We start from the raw sequence: 18,440 nt of genomic DNA on the forward strand, positions 1-18,440 counted from the left end.
GCTGGAAGGCGCACCACCTGACTGCAATCAACTGGTTACAGTTGTAAGAGAACTGATTGGTGAAAAGATGTCGTCTTGGTGGGTTGGAACGAAAACCTGCACCCATTAGGCCCTTTCTGGAATGACTTTGACACCTATGATTTAAAGCATTTTGGGCATGGCAAAACCGTGGAGATAAATTCATTATCTAAGTACTCACCATTTACATAATTCACAGACATAAGTGTGATTGTTTGAAGGCATTTGATTATTACCTGTCAACACTCTGAGCTTTGTGTTGAGTTTTTGCAGTACAAGGATGATGACTTCCAGTTTGCATAGATCCTCAGTGTTAATTGTTCTTTCTGGACTTTCCAGCTTCTCTTCCTGTAGCCAGTGGCAAAACTGGGCCCATGTCTGTAAAAGTAACTCTGTGTCTTGAAGGCTTACATCTAACGAGATCAACCCATGTCTTGTTATCACAGCCACCAAAGAGTGCACACTTTCAAGTACATGTTTCCAGGGACGCATGATATCAACCTAATAAAAAAAGTCATTGCTGTCATCTACAATTTCAAGACGCTGGAGATAAAACAAAAAATGAATCAAAGTTACCTGTTCAAAGCCTCCCAGCAACTCTGTAGTATCCATTGCACTGTTCATGGCCATGATCCTGAGACGTTTATCTGTCAAGAGAGTTAGTAGTCGCACCAGGCTCGTCTTTCCACTACCAGTTGGCCCAACCAATATGGTCATCCAGTTCATCTCAACACATTTCATTAGAGATTCAAGTGGCTGCAGGGCTTGGTGTGTGATTGAAAGCGGAAGATCAAACCCAGCAGGGGTTCCACCACTACGCTGGAGAACAGAGAAACCCACCTAAGAGGGAGATTGACAGCAAATAAATTCATAATTTCACATTTCTGAAGTTAAAATAACCTTTATTAATTTTTATTTACTGGACCTGCAAGCTGAGTGGAGTGATATGAAATTGTCCAGAACCAGTGTATGGTTCCAACTCATCACCAAAGATCTGCCTGAAAACATGTAATACCTGCAAATTTGAAGATAAGATTGAGAATGTTTTATCATCAATTTCAGCACGAGGGGAGGCAGACAAAATTGTTTACTTGTGCCTTGTCAGCCTCTGTTCTCATCTTGTCTGCGTACAGCAAAGCCACATGTTGACCTGGGTTGAAAAATCCTGGTGACTGGTCTGCCTGCATTAGCTGACACCAGCGAAATACGTCACGCAGGTTGAATTCCCAAGGGCTTCCTTTTTGACCCCAGATCCTTCCAACGCTCACCTCCCGGAACAGCTATTGAGAGAAAAGTAAGAATTAGTGAGGATATAATAATAGATAACAGTACAAATAAAATAAGACCGGAATAGCAGTGGAGGAAAAGGGCAAGAAATTAACATTGAAAAGAAGGAAACAGAGGAATGGTGATTGGCAATGGAAATCTAACAGCCTTGTACAAGGGGGATTGTTGCAATTAAGTTTAGTTTTATCCACATTTAAAAGTTTGTGTAGACAGTGATGGGTAGTGGTCTGTCTTGTCCTACTCTTGGGGGCTGGTAGGTGAACCTCGGACAGGATCGGGAAAAGGTGTATGTCCTCTTTCTGAGCCCTGGGCTTGGGTCTGCCCTCGCTCACTGCCTGTGGACCAGTTCCCTAATTGCTCTCTATCATTGTGTAACACGCATACAAGTAGTGTAAATTGGGTTTTCATCATGAATAGGCATCATTGGGTACATAATAGGCTACAGTTGTAGGCGTGGAGTTACTATAAATAAGAGGAGTCCCCTAATCTTCAGTTTTAATATGGGTTTCTTACAGTATATCACATGCACCTACACTGATCCCTCATTTTTTCACGGATAATGTAGACCAGACATGGCTGCGATAATCTAAAAACTGCAATGTAGGATCACCCCTATTATTTCTACATACATACTACATGTTTTCACGTGTTGGGGTTATTCTGGGATGTTATTATATATGTGCATATTAGGGCACATATGGAATATGTGCATATTATTAAATCATTCTTACGAAGCATTCTGACTCGGACAGGACACCATGTTCCAGGCCGAGGACTGTTGATCTGAGTTCGCAATGAAGATCTACGAAGGACTCTTAAATTGTTTTGACTTGGATTCCGGCAGATGGCGATAATCGAATCAACTTCCGAAAATACTCGCATATTGTTTAAAAATACTGTCGCTCCGTTTTCACCTTATATGGAATTATTATGCTTACTTGTGCAAATTCTTACGCAGTTGTTTTGGTTTCCGATCCACTCAGGTCAACTTGTATGCTTACTTGGGCAAATTCTTACGCAGGTGTTTTTTGGTTTCCGACCTGATATGAAATTGTTGTGGCAGTTGTTTTTTTACCTTAATGGTGTTATTCGGTTAGCTTATGCAATTGTTTGAATCAGATTACCTTAGATGTTTTGATTATGCGCGACTAAATGGACAGAGGATGCCGTTTCTGGAGAATGTCACAGTGGCGAGGACGAGCCGGGACGATTTTCACTTGCAAGTTTCAAAGCTGGAATATGTCAACGATGTCTCTCTGTTTTTATTAAAGTATACCTATTAATAAACCTATCATCACGCCTATACGAAAATACAAGTACACAAGGACAATTTTTAAGTGTATTCATTAAATATCACAGTTACAGGCATATGTAAAGAATACCGGATTTATTTGAGTATACCGTGCACCCGTGTATAATGTGCACCCATAAGTTGTGACTAAAAATTGGTACAACATTTTTTTTTGCACCATTACTGGTAACTGGTAAATACTGAAAACATGTCGCATGACAAAACATTTATTCACAACATATGGTACGGAAACCTGGTAAACAAACTACTACCAAAATGAACACAATTCTCAAATTGAATGTACAATTTTAAATCTTAAAAGTCTAATTCATTATCATATTTAAAATGTTTCAAAGTTTGATTCATCATCAGATTCCCTGGAGCAACTTTTTATTTATTTACCTATTACCCACTTTTGTAAAAGAAGGTAGATTATCGCCATCTGGCGGACAAAGACAGGTTGTTTTCTTGTGTTCTCTTGAAAATGCATTTTATTCCTTGAAACGCTATCGTTTACTAAAGCGTATTTATAACTTACTGTATTTTCACCTATAAAACGCACCGTGTGATAGGGCAGTCTCATTTGCGGGAATATTTTCTGTTTTTTGTCAATACATTGGACGCCTCGCCTCGCCCGATAAGGCGCTAGCATGACACTAGGCTAGCATATGTTATGCTACCCGCTAGCGTACCTATGTTATGCTCGCCGCTAGCCTATGTTATGCTAGCTGGTAGTGTATGTTAGGCTTGGCACTAGTGTTTCTTTTAAAAACAGCATGAGCAAAACTAAGTTTGATAATGCTTTATTTACGGTACACTGATATAAAGAGTTTGGCGTTAAACATGTTAGGCTCCACTGTCAGTCATAGTTGTGTATTTCGGGAACTTGATTGCAGCTTTGGCGAAAGCTCGAACTGCTGGCCGACACTTGAGCCCAGTCATCCACAATACATTGTAACTCGCGACATGCATCACTCCCAAGCCTTTGATTCTCCTCGCTGTTTTACCGGCATCGACAATTCATTCCAAATTGTCACGTAACTTGTGCAACGCTGCCTGCCCGAACTACAATGTTGGCCATCCGTTAGCAATCGGTTAGAAAAGCTGTTAAATTGTGTTCGATCCATGGCTTCAGTCCATTTTCCAAGCGTTCAAACCCACATTGTGTTGTCATTCACACGCCAGGCATTTCCTCTGTATAGCTCTGATATGCTGTTTCTTTAAGTATTGAGTGTTTTTGAGGGTTAAAAGCACTGCAAGCACATGGAAACACTGGGATGTTTTGAATGGAGTTACCGTGATGCTTGGAATGCGGGGGGAGACTATTTTTAGGGTGAACGTCCGCTGTGTGATCGCAATAAGTAGCGTGCCGGCAAGAAATAATACCAGTCACTCAAGCGGTCAGGGCCATACAAAAATTGAGTTTAGCGCACAGACAAAAAAAAAATATATATATATATGAGTATGCAAACTGGATTTTTTTCAGAGCAATGATTTTAATGGTTGAACATAGGCCTTGGGAGTGTTTGGCAATGTAGTGAGTTTGGCACTTGGCAAACACTAGTTGATCATTGACCCCTCACGGAGGCCACGCCCAATCGCTTAAACTCACCATTTTGATAACTTTTGATCTGCCAAGTCTGAGGAACAGACCCATCAATTTTGAGGCGGATTGGAAAAAGTCCCTAGGACGGATTTTTTTCAAATGCGAAGCCTGCAAATGGGCAAAATCAATGATTTTTCCAACTTCAAACCAAGATGGCTGACTTCCTGTTTGGTATGGGACATGGTTGAGGCTTTTTGTGTAGTTTCACACCAATTATCCACTCATCAAATGTCACAGCTCTATGTTCAAAAAACTGTATATGGCAGGCCATTTTTTAAATTAGAGGGGGCGCTGTTGAGTTAGTTTTTGTACGACATTCTTGTAACACATCAAAAGTTTGTTGGAATACCGGAAAGGTGTGCCAAATTTCATGGCTGTACGCTCTCATTAAGAGCCAGACCAAAGTACTTCAGGCTGTCACAGAAAAAGCAACAGCACGTGGACATAGACTTTGAAATACAGCAAGAGCAATGTCATCTGAACACAAATAATAAATATCAGGTCAAAACATCCAACCTTGGAGGAAGGGGATAGGAAAAAGTTAGGAGATACTTTCTAGCCACTAGTTGGCACTGTTGAGTTTTTGCAAGAGACCTATAAGACCCTAAAGGGCAGGACAATCATCAAGTACAGTAAGCTTGGTGCACATACACTAAAGTACAGACAGTTATAGCACTTCAAAGTTAGGGTTAAAAAATAGCTAAGGTCATTTTCAATTTCCTAATGAGACCCCTCCCCTTTCTTGCAAAAGCTATTTTGCTGATGACCCATCAAGACCAAAGTCTTAAGGAGCCAGTCCTGAAAAAACAAAATTGTTTTTGCGACCACCAGGTCGCCCTAGGCCCAATCTGAAACATTTCAGTAAAATATCCTCGCAATCGAACGTTGGGCCCTGGGGGTTAACGATTTACTGAGTTTGGCACCTTGCCTAAACCATTTTGATCTTTGACCCCCACCCCCCTAAAGGCCAACCCCCATGAGTGAACTATAAACAAACTGCAGTTATTTTTGTTGCTTGCATAAAATATTTAAAAATAAAAAAAACTTACTGTGTCATTGAACTCCACAATTTTAGAAATAATTTCCTTATCAATGGTAGGAAAAATTGACTTTCCAATGAACTCCATGTCTTTGCTAGTTAGTTGGTCCACAAACACCTAAAACACACAAACAATTACCATATTCGTTAGACAAAACAATGGTTAGAGTACATTAAAGGAAGATTAATAATAACTAATATTAATCATAAATCCTGTACCAGCTAACAATAAGGAGAAGGTAGGATACATCTTAAATTGGGTGCCAGCCAATGGCAGAACACAAATAGACAACCTTTCACATAGCGCTGCAGCAATCAACTACAGTGGTACCTCTACATATGAGTGCCCCGACATACGAGCAATTTGAGATACGAGTAAAATTTTGAGCAAATATTTATCTTAAGATACGAGACACATTTTGATATACGAGCAGACAGCGGACGTGAGAGGCTGCTCATAAGAACATCATGGGCACTGTCTCTCTCCCCACAACTCCCTCGTGTAATGTCTCTCTGGTCGCAACTCCCTCGTGTAATGTATCTGCGAGCACTGGAAGGAGCGTTGCATTTTTTCAGTGTTTTTTCCCGTTAGTCAGTGCGAATGGCGTATATACTACTTTTTGGCAAGTGGCCGTGCGTTATCCCATTGTGAGGACATTTGTGTGCATCATTTTGGGAATATTTTGATTCATTTTTTTTTGTTCATTTTAGCTGCATCTGAAAGTCAGGGTGGAGGCGGGGCGAATAGAGCCAACCCGGGAGAAGAAAGTTATCAATATTTAAAACAAAATTAGAATTAAGTTTAGTAAAGGGTTAGATTAAACTTATTTTTTAGTGTCTGCATCGTAATCCAAGTTCATTTAAATTTGTTTATGTTGTGTTACGAGCGCGTTGCCGTGCAAAAAGTCCCCCCCTCTCTCGCTGTCCCCCTCTCGCTCTCCCCTCTGTGAAATCTGTCTAATTTTAATAATATTAAACACATTTTAGTGCTATTAAACAACTAGTTATTAGTTACTTTGTTAATAGATGGCGAATTAGAACAAATAAAAATTTATTTCCAATCCAATATCCTGTTTTTGGTGTTTTTTCAAAGGGTTGGAACGAATTACAAACAAATTAATTTGTTTTTAGTTCATTTCTATGGGAAACGTTCATTTGAGTTACGAGAAAATGGACATACGAGCTCAGTCCCAGAACGCATTAAGCTCGTATCTCGAATGAATGCTACTACATACGAAATATTCAGGTCATGAAACACGGATATGCAAATAAATTACTGGTCCAAGATATGAAAAGCTGTTCAACTTACGAGTACAGATACTTTGAAATGGCAGCGTTTAAAAGTGTTGCTCTTGAGTGCAATCTCTCGACATACCAGGCAAGACAGGCTAGCTCGCCATTCACTTACTCGAGCGCGACTTGTAAATGTTTTTTCCTTTTTATTGTTAATTGTTATACTCAGATGCAACTTACATTTGGGAAAATACAGTAAGCAAAAATAGATCTGAACTTTTTATTGTTTGCTACCTGTGTGAATCTGTTGAGGAAGGATTTGGGAAGACCCTTACGACCGCCACCTTGGGTGTATGGATTCTGACAACCAAATATTTTTGTCTTCTCTTGACGAACTTGGAAGGTCATTCCCAGCTCAGGAATGAAAATTTCTGCTCGATGATCAAAGCAGGCATTCAGTCCTTCCAACACTGATTGTGAAGCCAAATTGAGCTGATGGCATTTAGCAAAAGTCAGATTTATTTAACATTCCTCTGCACAAGTAAAACATTTTGGTAGACAACAATAAAGGCCACAATGTGTGCACTAAGTTAGGCTGTTGTACCTCATCTAGAAGAACCCAGTGCCCTGCCTTCAAAGCAGCTAAAAGTGGACCATCACGCCAAGCAAACTCTCCTCCTTTTCCTCCTTCTACGGGTAGATCCGCCCCAAACAAGTCAGTGACATCCTGCCAGGAAAATGGAAAATACCAATAGTAGAGATCCAGATAATTTCACTGCACAATAGAATTTTATATGAAGCAAACACTTACTGTTTGATCTGACAAGTTGATTCTGACAAGATAGTTCCCTGAAGCTTTTGCCAGTGCAGATACTAGACTAGTCTTCCCCACACCAGGTGATCCTTCCAGCAGAACAGGCCTCTTAAGTTTCAATGCACGCAAAAGCCTTTGGGCATTCATTGCTGTAGTGCCTGATGCAATGGTGTAGTCTGACAGATGATTGGTCTCAATCAAAGGACCTGCATATAGGATATTGTTTGCATTAGAAATGTAGCAGTATTTAAAATATTACTTAAGGAAGGAACTGGAGAATTTACACATTTCGCTTATGCAGACTGCTGTATCCATTGTTTCAATGACGGTAGTGTTAAAATTAGTTCAAACAAAATTCTACCAACGAATTAATTGACCGAACAGATGTGAAAAGACTGGACAAGTTATACTAAAATGACAGCCCCCGGGACAAAAACATCCTCTCCTATTTTTGAAGAATTTTAAATCATTAAAAACAAGTGATATTAGTTTCAGGCCTAGAGGACAAATATTTGTAGCTGTCTCGTTTCGCCACGTTACAATAAAGTGATCAAGTTCCCATGCATACCCCGTCGAGGTGCCAGTACACTAATCAGCTTTTAGAGGGAGCAAATTTTAATGCCACATCATTCAGTCCTTCCTTCCTTTCCTCCCTCCCTCCGTTCCTCCCCCTCCCTTCCCTCCCTCCGTAGGGCACATTGGGACAAACAATCATTTATGCTCACACTTAAACCTATGAGTAATTTTGAGTGTTCAACCAGCCTGCATGTTATTCTGGATGTGGGAGGAAACCAGAGCAAGCAGAGAAAACCTGTGTAGGCAATGATTTTTTATTTTGTATGTACAATTAATTCATATAGACAAAATCCAATGAGACAAATTCAGAATCATACCTAGGGGAATGTAAAATGGCTTGATGCCAAAGAAGTCTTTTCCCCACTGCGGTACTCTCAGAAGGCTGGTGTCATAGATTCCAAGAGCATCAATTGTCTCCTGATTTGGATTATTCAACTTCAGTTGCTTATGTAAGAAGCCCAAGCACATCTTTCGTGCAGTCATAGTGTTGTTGCAACTGGACACCGTGGTACCTTAAATAAGAAAAAGAGAAAAAACATTACAAAATCACCGTCCTTAAAAACTTTTAATGAAAAACATCCATAATAAGGATTAAAAATATTTGCCCACCTGAACCAATGCCATCAATATAAACCATGCATGCAGCATGGATCAGAGCTTGAGCAGTGTCCTGTTTCATGTTCCACTCTGCAGCACCATCATTATCTCGCTCGCACACAGCATTGAGGTAGTTAACCCATGCAAGAATGTCTCTGACACTGAGGACACAGTGTCGGCCAAAATCTTGATGGGTGAACCACTCTATGAAATCCAGAATCAGGTCTGCAATATCTCTTCCTATAAAAGACAATTTAAAAAATACATTTTCTTAAACCATTTTCATGTCCAAATTCAAACACTCACGGAATTGTTGGTAACAATTTTCCATTTTTTTCAACACCTCTCTAAAGGTTATTAATTATCTCAAAATCCTCCCAGCACACAAACAGAGACGCCCACTATCTGAGCAGAGATTATGTTGGAGGATGTTTAAAGGCAAATGAGGTACAATGCTGGGTTCCATGACATTGTCAGGGTCAGTGTTGTGGTCAAAAGTTTACAACACTTGTGAAGAACATAATGTCATGGCTCTCTTGAGTTTCCAGTTATTTCTACAACTCTGATTTTTCTCTGATAGTGATTGGAACAGATTAAAGTGGTAATGGAATGGCTAAATCAGGCTAGAAATAAGGTTTTCGAATGGCCTTCCCAAAGTCCTGACTTAAACCCCATTGAGAACTTGTGGACAATGCTGAAGAAACAAGTCCATGTCAGAATGCCATCAAATTTAACTGAACTGCACCAATTCTGTCAAGAGGAGTGGTCAAAGATTCAACCAGAAGCTTGCCAGAAGCTTGTGGATGGCTACCAAAAGCGCCTAATTGAAGTGAAAACGGCCAAAGGACATTTTACCAAATATTAGCGCTGCTGTATGTATATTTTCGACCCAGCAGATTTGATCACTTTTTTCTGTTCACCCATAATAAAGTCATAAAAGAACCAAACTTCATGAATGTTTTTTGTGACAAAGAATAATCTGTTCCAATCACTCTATCAGAGAAAAATCAGAGTTGTAGAAATAACTGGAAACTCAAGAGAGCCATGACATTATGTTCTTCACAAGTGTATGTAAACTTTTGACCACAACTGTAAATGGTGTCGATTGGTATTAGTGTTGTTTTGCAGGCCGATGATCAACTTGTTCGGCAGTAAGTCATGTGTGATATGATCGTTGTGTAAAATTAGAGTTTTGCCTACTCACTCAGGTGTTAGTGTTTCTAATGAACCTAAAATTGGAAAAATTTAATTTAATTTTATTTTTGTGTTTTTTATCTGTCATTTGAAAGCTAGTTGAGTCAAGAGTGATTCTAGGAGCGGGGTGCTGGAGCCTATCCCAGCTATAGGGACCAGGTGGTAGACATGATGAATTGGTTGCAAGCCAATCGCAAGGCACAACGAGACAAACAACTATTTACGCTGATATTCATACCAAGGGGCAATTCAGAGTGTTCAACCAGGGTGAATTTATTTGGGGTGTGCGAGGAAACCGGAGTGCCCGGAGAAAACCTATTCAAGCCCGGGGAGAGCACGCATACTCCACATACAGTAGGGTTTGAACCCACCTGGGATTGAACCCTCAATCTCAGAACCGTGAGGCCGACACACCTAAACCACTCTTTAACTAGGCCGCAATTTTAATCCCAAATGAGGCCTATTTTTCAAATAATGACTTCAGTGCGTTTTAATACTTTAAAAATCTGTGTAAAACAATATGAAACCATAAAACCATGTTTTCTTTAAGTAGAGGAAGGCACTGGAGATGTTTAAAATATCTAGAATACTGGCAACAGTAGCATTAACTTCCAATCAAAGGGGTGTGATCTTCGGCGATTCTTGGTTATTTACAATTTATTAGACAATCTGGATTTAGAAAACTGTATTATGACACACAATTCAGTGAGAAAGATATGAGATCTGCCGGAATAATAAGTGAATAGTGGATAAAGTTTCCAAGCTGTTTTTACCATCCAGTGATAAGCCAGGATGTAGATTGTGTTGGATAACGTGATGAAGGTCAGTACGGTCATTGCTTTGTGGACACCAGATTTCGGTGAAGCGGTTTCTGAGGGCGGGTGAAAGCTGTCCAAAAGCAAAAAGGTAAAGGTGTTAGATTTTAGCACTATGTAGGTCGAGGCATAAAGAAAAATAAAGGTTTCATCCAAAATGACATGACCGAATGTAACGTGTAAAATTCTGATTTTTTTTTAAGTCACCTCTAAAAGTATTGGAAAAGCAACTTATTCCTTTGTTTTTTAAGTATACTGAAGACATTTGAGGTTCAGTTATCCTCCTAACTACCAGTAGTTCAAATTTGTCCTTTGTGGAAGACATTTGTAAACCTAAATATCTCCCACCCAGTGCATCCAATCTTATTTCCCTTTGTGCTCAATAGAGGACATTCAGAGCTTTCCAATGATGCCAAATATGTAGGGGTTATTTCAATTACTTCACATAAATTGGGGAATTTCAAAATAAATGTATTGGATAACATTTTTTTTCTGGTAGTCAGGAGGATAGCTGGAAAACATTTGTGTCATATTAATTAAAATCGTCCCAACAGCCAACAGGCCACTCCGTCCCCCTGTATATCAACAGCGTATGTGTGGAGCGAATGTAGACTTTCAAATTCCTGGGGTCCATATCTCTCACTTGGGCAGGAACCACCATAGCACTCGTCAAGAAGCCACAGCAGAGGCTAGATTTCCTGAGAGTACTCAGGAAAGATCAACTAAAAACCAACCTGCTGGTCACCTTCTATCAGTGCGTCATTAAGAGCATGCTGACCTACGCTGTCAGTGTGGCACTCAAGCTGCACAGAACCCGACAGGAAAAGGCGTGTGCACAGTTGAAACGGTAGAGACTCAGGATAACAGCGTGTTGGCCAGGGAAGTCAACCAGGGCGATAGAAAACCCAAAAAGCAGAAAAGAAGTACAATTTATGAAAGCATTTTTAAGAAAAACACGAAAGAGTTGTCTGCAGCCTTTGTAAAGCCCAGTTGGCGTACCACAACAACCTAAAGCAGGGGTCTCAAACTTGCGGCCCGCGGGCCAACTGCGGCCCGCGGGACGATAATTTGCGGCCCCCGTCTTAATATGAAATATCGATTTTTTTTTTTATTTTTTATTTTTTTATTATTTTTTTTTTTTTTATTTTTTTTTTTTTTACCCCTTTCCCCATGATGGCGCCGTTTAAGTGGCAGCCAGTGGCAGTAGCTCTGTCCACTCATGTTTTTCTTGTTTTACAGCATGTTTTACATGAAAAATTAGAGGGAACATTGACATGCACCTGCTTGTGGCAGGTGTGATACTGGTGTGCCGATAGCGAGCAATGATGATGTCGTGACCGGATGATTCGCCTAAAGACGTTTCGCCGACGGACGTTTGACAGACGGACAGGTCGTACTAGTATTTGTTAGTTTAATGATTAAATACAAATACTAGTATTTGTATTTAATCATTAAACGCTGTTTTCAGCTGGATTTGACCGAATTTGAGAGCATTTTGAGCCGTTTGGCGAATGGACGTCTATAGACGTTTTTTTGCCTCCATCGCGATATCATCCAGTATTTGTATTTAATCATTAAATGCTGTTTTAGGATGGATTTGACCCGATTGCTGTCATTTTACGGCTCGGTTCTGCTACATCTGCCTGCCCAAGAGTGCTTATTCCCGGACTGCCATTGATGGTAGACGAACATTGATTTTTACTATAATTTGGAAAACACCGGCGGCGGGCCGGATTAAAAATCCTAACGGGCCGTATATGGCCCGCGGGCCGAGGTTGAAAAACTTGTACACACACGATCCGGCGGGGCGAGCGTTCGAATCCCGTTTCGGCGAAACCTCCGTTCGGCCGAATGAACGTTCGGTGGAACGTCCATTCGGCGACCTGCCCGTCTGTCAAACGTCCGTCGGCGAAACGTCTTTAAGCGAATCATCCGAGTACCGATGATGTCGCTCACACTGGTACTCAGTGCGCTCAGGGAGGTTGTCTTTCTGCTCAGACCAACAAAAAATTAGAGGGAACTTTGGTTCGGAGCTGAATGAACCAATCACGGTGAGGTATACGGCTCTGGAGGGCGGGACATCGGCCGGGCTGTCCAGTGCCTCGCTCACTCACTCATTCATTCCTCCAATCAGCTGGGCGGAGGAGAAGCCGTGAGGCCGATCACTCCGCTCGGCGCGCACACTCCTCCGCTGCTCTCAGCATAGAACTGAATGAGGCGCTATGATCCGTGATCCAGCCTGTGTCAGTGTCTGTAGCCATCTCCGCGATTGAAACGGAGAGCGAAAGTGCACATGCGCCACAAACCCGCGCGACTGAATGTGAAAGATCAACCCGAGACTCATTCCAAGTGGAAAAACATATTACAGAGCCCCAGAGATGTCTCTTTCAAAGCCTGCTGTGAAGAGAAAGGTCGGTGATGAGCACAGACAGTTTCAAGAAAAGTGGGGAGTGCAATATTTCTTTGTTGAACACAGGGGCACCCCGACGTGTCTCATTTACACTGAAAAAGTTGCGGTGCACAAGGAATACAATTTGAAACGTAATTGTACTATGAGACATGCTGAGGAGTACGAAAAATACCAGGGAGATGAGAGAGCCAACCAGGTTGCCAGTCTTAAAACACGTCTTCTGAGGCAACAGGATCTCTTCAAGAAGGCTACCAAAGACAGTAATGCAGCAGTCAAAGCTAGCTACGCCGTTTGTGAGTTGATTGATCCTGTGCTAAGTGATCCCAAATGGCTCATGGACTTGGCTTTTCTTGTTGATATCACACATGAGCTTAATGTACTGAACAAGAAGCTACAAGGCCAGGGGCAACTTGTCAGTGCTGCCTATGACAACGTGAGAGCATTCTGCACTAAACTTGTGTTATGGAAAGCCCAGCTCTCTCAGACAAACCTTTGCCATTTCCCAGCATGCAAGGCTCTCGTGGATGCAGGCACACCATTCAGTGGTGAGAAGTATGTTGAGGCCATTTCGAAGCTACAGGAGGAATTTGATCACAGATTTGCAGACTTCAAGACACACAAAGCCACATTTCAAATTTTTGCGGACCCCTTCTCCTTTGATGTGCAAGATGCCCCTCCTGAGCTTCAAATGGAGCTCATTGACCTGCAGTGCAACTCTGCACTCAAAGCCAAGTTCAGGGAGGTGAGTGGAGAAGCAGACAAGCTTGGGCAATTTTTGAGAGAGTTGACCCCCAGCTTCCCTGAACTTTCCCGAAGGTTCAAGCGGACCATGTGCCTTTTTGGGAGCACATACTTGTGTGAGAAGCTCTTCTCCACCTTGAACTTCAATAAGTCCAAGTACAGGTCCAGACTTACTGATGAGCATCTTCAAGCTCTACTGAGGGTCTCCACTGCTTCCTCCCTCAAGCCAAATGTGACTATGTGAGAAGAAGCGCTGCCAGGTCTCTAGCAGCAAGGAGTAGGCAAAAGAAGCCGTGTTCAGAATATTTCATGTTCAATGTTCCATTCAAGTTCAGAAAGTTAAAGGTTAAAGAGCTGTTAATACAGACATTTGAAACGGAATAAAAATAATTCATTTTCTCTACTTAGCCAGCCAGTATATATCTACTGTATGCTCATTAGTATTATTTGGTTTTATATTACTGATTGATTTATTTTTTATTCATCTTTAAGTTAATTTATTTAATTCATTATTTTTTGTTAAAAAATAAAGATATTTGATAACGTTGGAAAGTTTTATCAGTGCTTTTCTTGTGGAAATCCTGATGCGGCCCAGTCTCACTCAGACTCGGCCTCTAGCGGCCCCCAGGTAAATTGAGTTCGAGACCCCTGACCTAAAGGATCTAAGTAGGCCTGAACGAGGTCCCGTTTGTACATCGACACCATGGTGTGCAGACGTATAATATCACATCGCAGGACTTGGGATACTTTTATATTTATAGGTCATTATTCCCGAGAGGCGGCCCGGTGGGGTGGGTGGTTAGCGCGTCGGCCTCGCAGCTCTGGGGTCCTGGATTCAAATCCAGGTCACGTCAATCTGTGTGGAGTTTGCATATTCTCCCCGGGCCTGCGTGGGCTTCCTCCGAGTACTCCGGTTTCCTCCCACATTCCAAAAACATGCATGGTAGGCTGATTGGACACTCTAAATTGCCCTTAAGTATGGGTGTGAGTGTGCATAGTTGTCCATCTCCCTTGTGCCCTGCAATCGGCTGGCCACCGATTCAGGGTGTCCCCCGCCTCAGGCCCGAGGTCAGCTGGGATAGGCTCCAGAACCCTCCCACGACCCTTGAGGTTAAAGCGGTTCAGAAAATGAGATGAGATTGTTCCCGAGACATATCTGGCTCATAATGAGCCATCAGGGTCTCTGCAAAGAAAAACTTCTTACAGCTGTCTTGCCTAACATAAACAAGAAGTTACAGCTGCTCGTTAAGTGCTACATTGATCTTAGACACTTCAATTGTGTGCCGCAGTTAAATGCTTCAATTTGGCGCTCTTAGGTGGTAATGGGACAGGAGCTGTCTCAGCTGTTCCACACCCCCAATTTTGTGATCACACCTTACTTCGCCAAAAGCTGAATCACATAAAACCATAAACTTCCGGTTTAGTTAGAAAATGAGCAAAAGCACAACTTTATTCTCATAATATTATAAATTTTGCACGCCACACCAGATCATCTCATAGTTTGGGAAACACTGATTTAAACAATTAAAAAAAAAAAAGGTATTAAAATCTAGATCATTGATTTGAATTGAATTAATCGACTAATGGTAAATATCATCGAAAATTAGCCAGAGAGGGAAGAAAATCATTTGCAACAGCCCTAAAATTTAATTTTTTATCTAAAACCCAAATGTCTTCAGTACACAACAAAAACAAAGGATATGGACTTGCTGTTCCAAAACTTTTGGAGGTAGTTGTGTTTTAACACAGTAAATTTGATGTCATGCAGTGTAATACACAAGCACTGAATTGTAATTTATACCTCCTTCTTTCCAAAGTCTCCTCCAGGGTTCATTGTGGCAACTAGACGGAAACCTTCAGCGGCATGGATCAGCTCCACATCATTGTTGTCATTACTGCCCTTCTCTGCCAACACAAGTGACTTCTCGATCTCTAAAACACTGAAAAAAGAAATACACATTTTCCAGTCAATAAGTCACTCTTTTCAAGAGTTTGGCTGAGCAGCCAATTTTGAAAACGTTAAAATATAGATAAAGTGATGTTGAGTTTTTAATGTAACAAGTCCCACGGAGAATTCCGGAAGGATCCATCGCCACGGCGGAAATGTAGAATCGCCCATTGGATTTGGTACACAAGTTTTATGCTGGATGCGCTTTCTGACGCAAATACGAGTACAGACGCTCCCCTACTTACGAACGAGTTAGGTTCCGAGCGATTGTTCATAAGGTGAATTTGTTCGTAAGTTGCTCAGTGCTATATTTTGTATTATAATTTATGTTTAAGGCCTATATAAGTATATTGAAGGTTTATATAAGTGCATTGTATGTTTAAGGCGTGTATAAGTAACACGCATTGGTTTGTACTGAAAAAACATTTAATAAAATGGAGAGAATACATACAGTACTGTATACATACATTAGAGAGAGAGGGAGAGAGATTTACTAGAAACTGACCGAAAGAAGCTATCTAATGACGATTGCAGTTTTCTTCTTTTTTTCATCATAAATGATGCGGTAGCACTGCATGGCATCATTCAATTGATTTGCAACCTTTGTGCAACGTTAAATATTTGGGTGCTGCTGCTCGATCTTTCTGTTTATAAATGGTACCGACGGTCGAACGATTCAAGTTGAATGCCCGTGCAACGCTCACCATTTTCTCACCCGCATCAAGCTTCTTTATTATTGCCACTTTCGTTTCAAATGAAATGGCTTGCCTCTTCCTTGCACCTCGCTCACTAGAAGCCTTTCGCTTTTCACCAACCATTTTGAATAATGGATGCACGAGATATTTAATGATAAAAATGAAAAAGTTTCTTTGCGCACTGGAGATACGTCATGCACTTACGCAACTTACGCACTGCAACGAACTGGGCAGAGGAAGGTGGATGCTGGGTGAGCTCTCACAGCGGCAGGGGTCGGTATTAGCGGCAGAAAGAAGCACTACTCGGAAAAAGGCGCGCAATACAAAATCGAACTTACGGACATTTTTCGACATAAAGCTATTTGCAGACATGTTCGCATGTACCGTTGTTCATAACTCGAATGTTTGTAAGTAGGGGAGCGTCTGTAATTGTCATTGCCAACTAATGGTATGTAACAAAGTACAGTGGTACCTCTACTTACAAAATTAATTGGTTCCAGAACTTCTTTCGTAACTTGGGATTTTCGTTAATAAAGCAGAAATTGACATTGAATTTGCATAATTCGTTCTACAATCTTGAATACTCGCCACTTAAAACCTTCAAAATAAGAAAAAGTATATCAATTTTGTGTAAAATATGTACAGTGGGGTAAATAAGTATTTAGTCAACCACCAATTGTGCAAGTTCTCCTACTTGAAAAGATTAGAGAGGCATGTAATTGTCAACATGGGTAAACCTCAACCATGAGACAGAATGTGGGGAATAAAACTGAAAATCACATCATGGGCACTGTCTTTCTGGTCGCAAATCACTCGTGTAATGTCTCTCTGGTCGCAGCTCCCTCATGTAATGCAGTAGGTGGACCGTCAGGGCCTGCAAGGCCTTCTCTACTGGCCTAAAAAAATATCTGAATCACAGACCGTTGTTAATTATGTCTTGTCCATGAATACTTAGTAAATAATTCCAAATTGTCAGCTTCTTTTCATTGCTTTTCCCCTGGTTGCGCTTCCAGATGTGTGTTTTCATATTTAAGCATCTAACCAATCACATTTCATCCATTATTTGTTGCCAGGGTAAAAAATCTGCCTTGAGGCCTTCACAATCAGTTCTGCAGGCTCTGCTGCATAAAACAAGCGTCGATAAAACTGTTGCCTTAACCAATCAGATTTCAAGTTGGCGACACCAATGCCTTCTTACAGGCGTGGGGATACATCATCGCTTTCACCAACTATGATTGGCTAGTGATAGAGTGGACTAGCCAGAGCTACCAAACTGTATCTGGAGCGAGCTGCACAAGCAAATATATTGTTGTGTTGATTTTATAGCGGTTTTGTCAACCCACAATGGCAGGAGGAGGAGAAGAAATGGATTTGGATTGGATTGGATAACTTTTATTGTCAAAGCCATTTTCAAGAAGGACTTTTCAAGAAATGCTGGACATTAAGAAAGGTCGGACAACTCCGAAGCAAGCAAGCGTGTCACAACCGGGAACGAACATTTTCAGCACCAAATCGAATAAAACCTTATGCCAGAAATACGACAGGACAGGCTCGACTTTCAGCATTAGCTTCGATGGTGATAGAAAGGAAGGAGGAATGAAAGGAGGGATTTTGTGTACAGCTAAAAAACATTTTGGGTGAGTAAAATATGGCTATATTCCTAAATAATTAGCCGAGTAAAGGTTTTATAGCCATAAAATAGTTTTTGAGGGTTGGATTGATTCAGATATAGAATTGAAGGTGTCACTTTGAAATTCACGGCCCGCTGCTGGTGTAATGTCTCTACGAGCACTGGGCGGAGCGTTGTATTTTTTCAGTGTTTTTTTTTTCGTTAGTCAGTGCGAATGGCGGAGCGATCCCTAATACGAGAGGAGTTTATTCTACTTCTCGTTGGCAAGTTGTCGTGCGTTATCCTATTGTGAGGACATTTGTGTGCATCATTTTGGGAATATTTTGAAGGGAAGACAAAAGCAAACAACACTCGATAGGTTGCATGTGAAAGTCAGGCTTGAGGCGGGGCAAATAGAACCAAGAAGAAAGGTATAAAAGTTTAAAACAAAATTAGTATTACGTTTTGTGTAAGGTTAGATTAAATTTATTTTTGAGTGTGTCTGCATCGTAATCCAAGTTCATTTAAATTTGTTTGTTATGTTATGAGGGCATTGCCCTGCAAAAA

The 18,440-nt window shown here is 41.1% G+C and overlaps 1 protein-coding gene across 4 annotated transcripts in view; it reads right to left on the reverse strand.

Annotated features, from left to right (window-relative positions):
* Positions 1-18,440, reverse strand: part of mdn1 (midasin AAA ATPase 1) — a 305,960-nt gene that overhangs the window by 158,610 nt on the left and 128,910 nt on the right. For 3 of the 4 annotated variants that reach the window (XM_077586594.1, XM_077586595.1, XM_077586597.1), the window contains exons 32-43: positions 15,423-15,561; positions 10,429-10,543; positions 8,474-8,701; positions 8,182-8,376; positions 7,286-7,494; positions 7,079-7,201; positions 6,769-6,966; positions 5,252-5,359; positions 1,110-1,298; positions 944-1,033; positions 595-858; positions 255-519 (exon numbers count right to left, since the gene is read on the reverse strand). In XM_077586594.1, coding sequence (XP_077442720.1) covers positions 255-519; positions 595-858; positions 944-1,033; positions 1,110-1,298; positions 5,252-5,359; positions 6,769-6,966; positions 7,079-7,201; positions 7,286-7,494; positions 8,182-8,376; positions 8,474-8,701; positions 10,429-10,543; positions 15,423-15,561 — 2,123 coding nt within the window. The remainder of the gene's footprint in view (positions 1-254; positions 520-594; positions 859-943; positions 1,034-1,109; positions 1,299-5,251; positions 5,360-6,768; positions 6,967-7,078; positions 7,202-7,285; positions 7,495-8,181; positions 8,377-8,473; positions 8,702-10,428; positions 10,544-15,422; positions 15,562-18,440) is intronic. The other variant, XM_077586596.1, reaches the window with a different exon arrangement.

This window comes from Stigmatopora argus, chromosome 19, assembly GCF_051989625.1.
Source record: "Stigmatopora argus isolate UIUO_Sarg chromosome 19, RoL_Sarg_1.0, whole genome shotgun sequence".
NCBI lineage: Eukaryota > Metazoa > Chordata > Actinopteri > Syngnathiformes > Syngnathidae > Stigmatopora > Stigmatopora argus.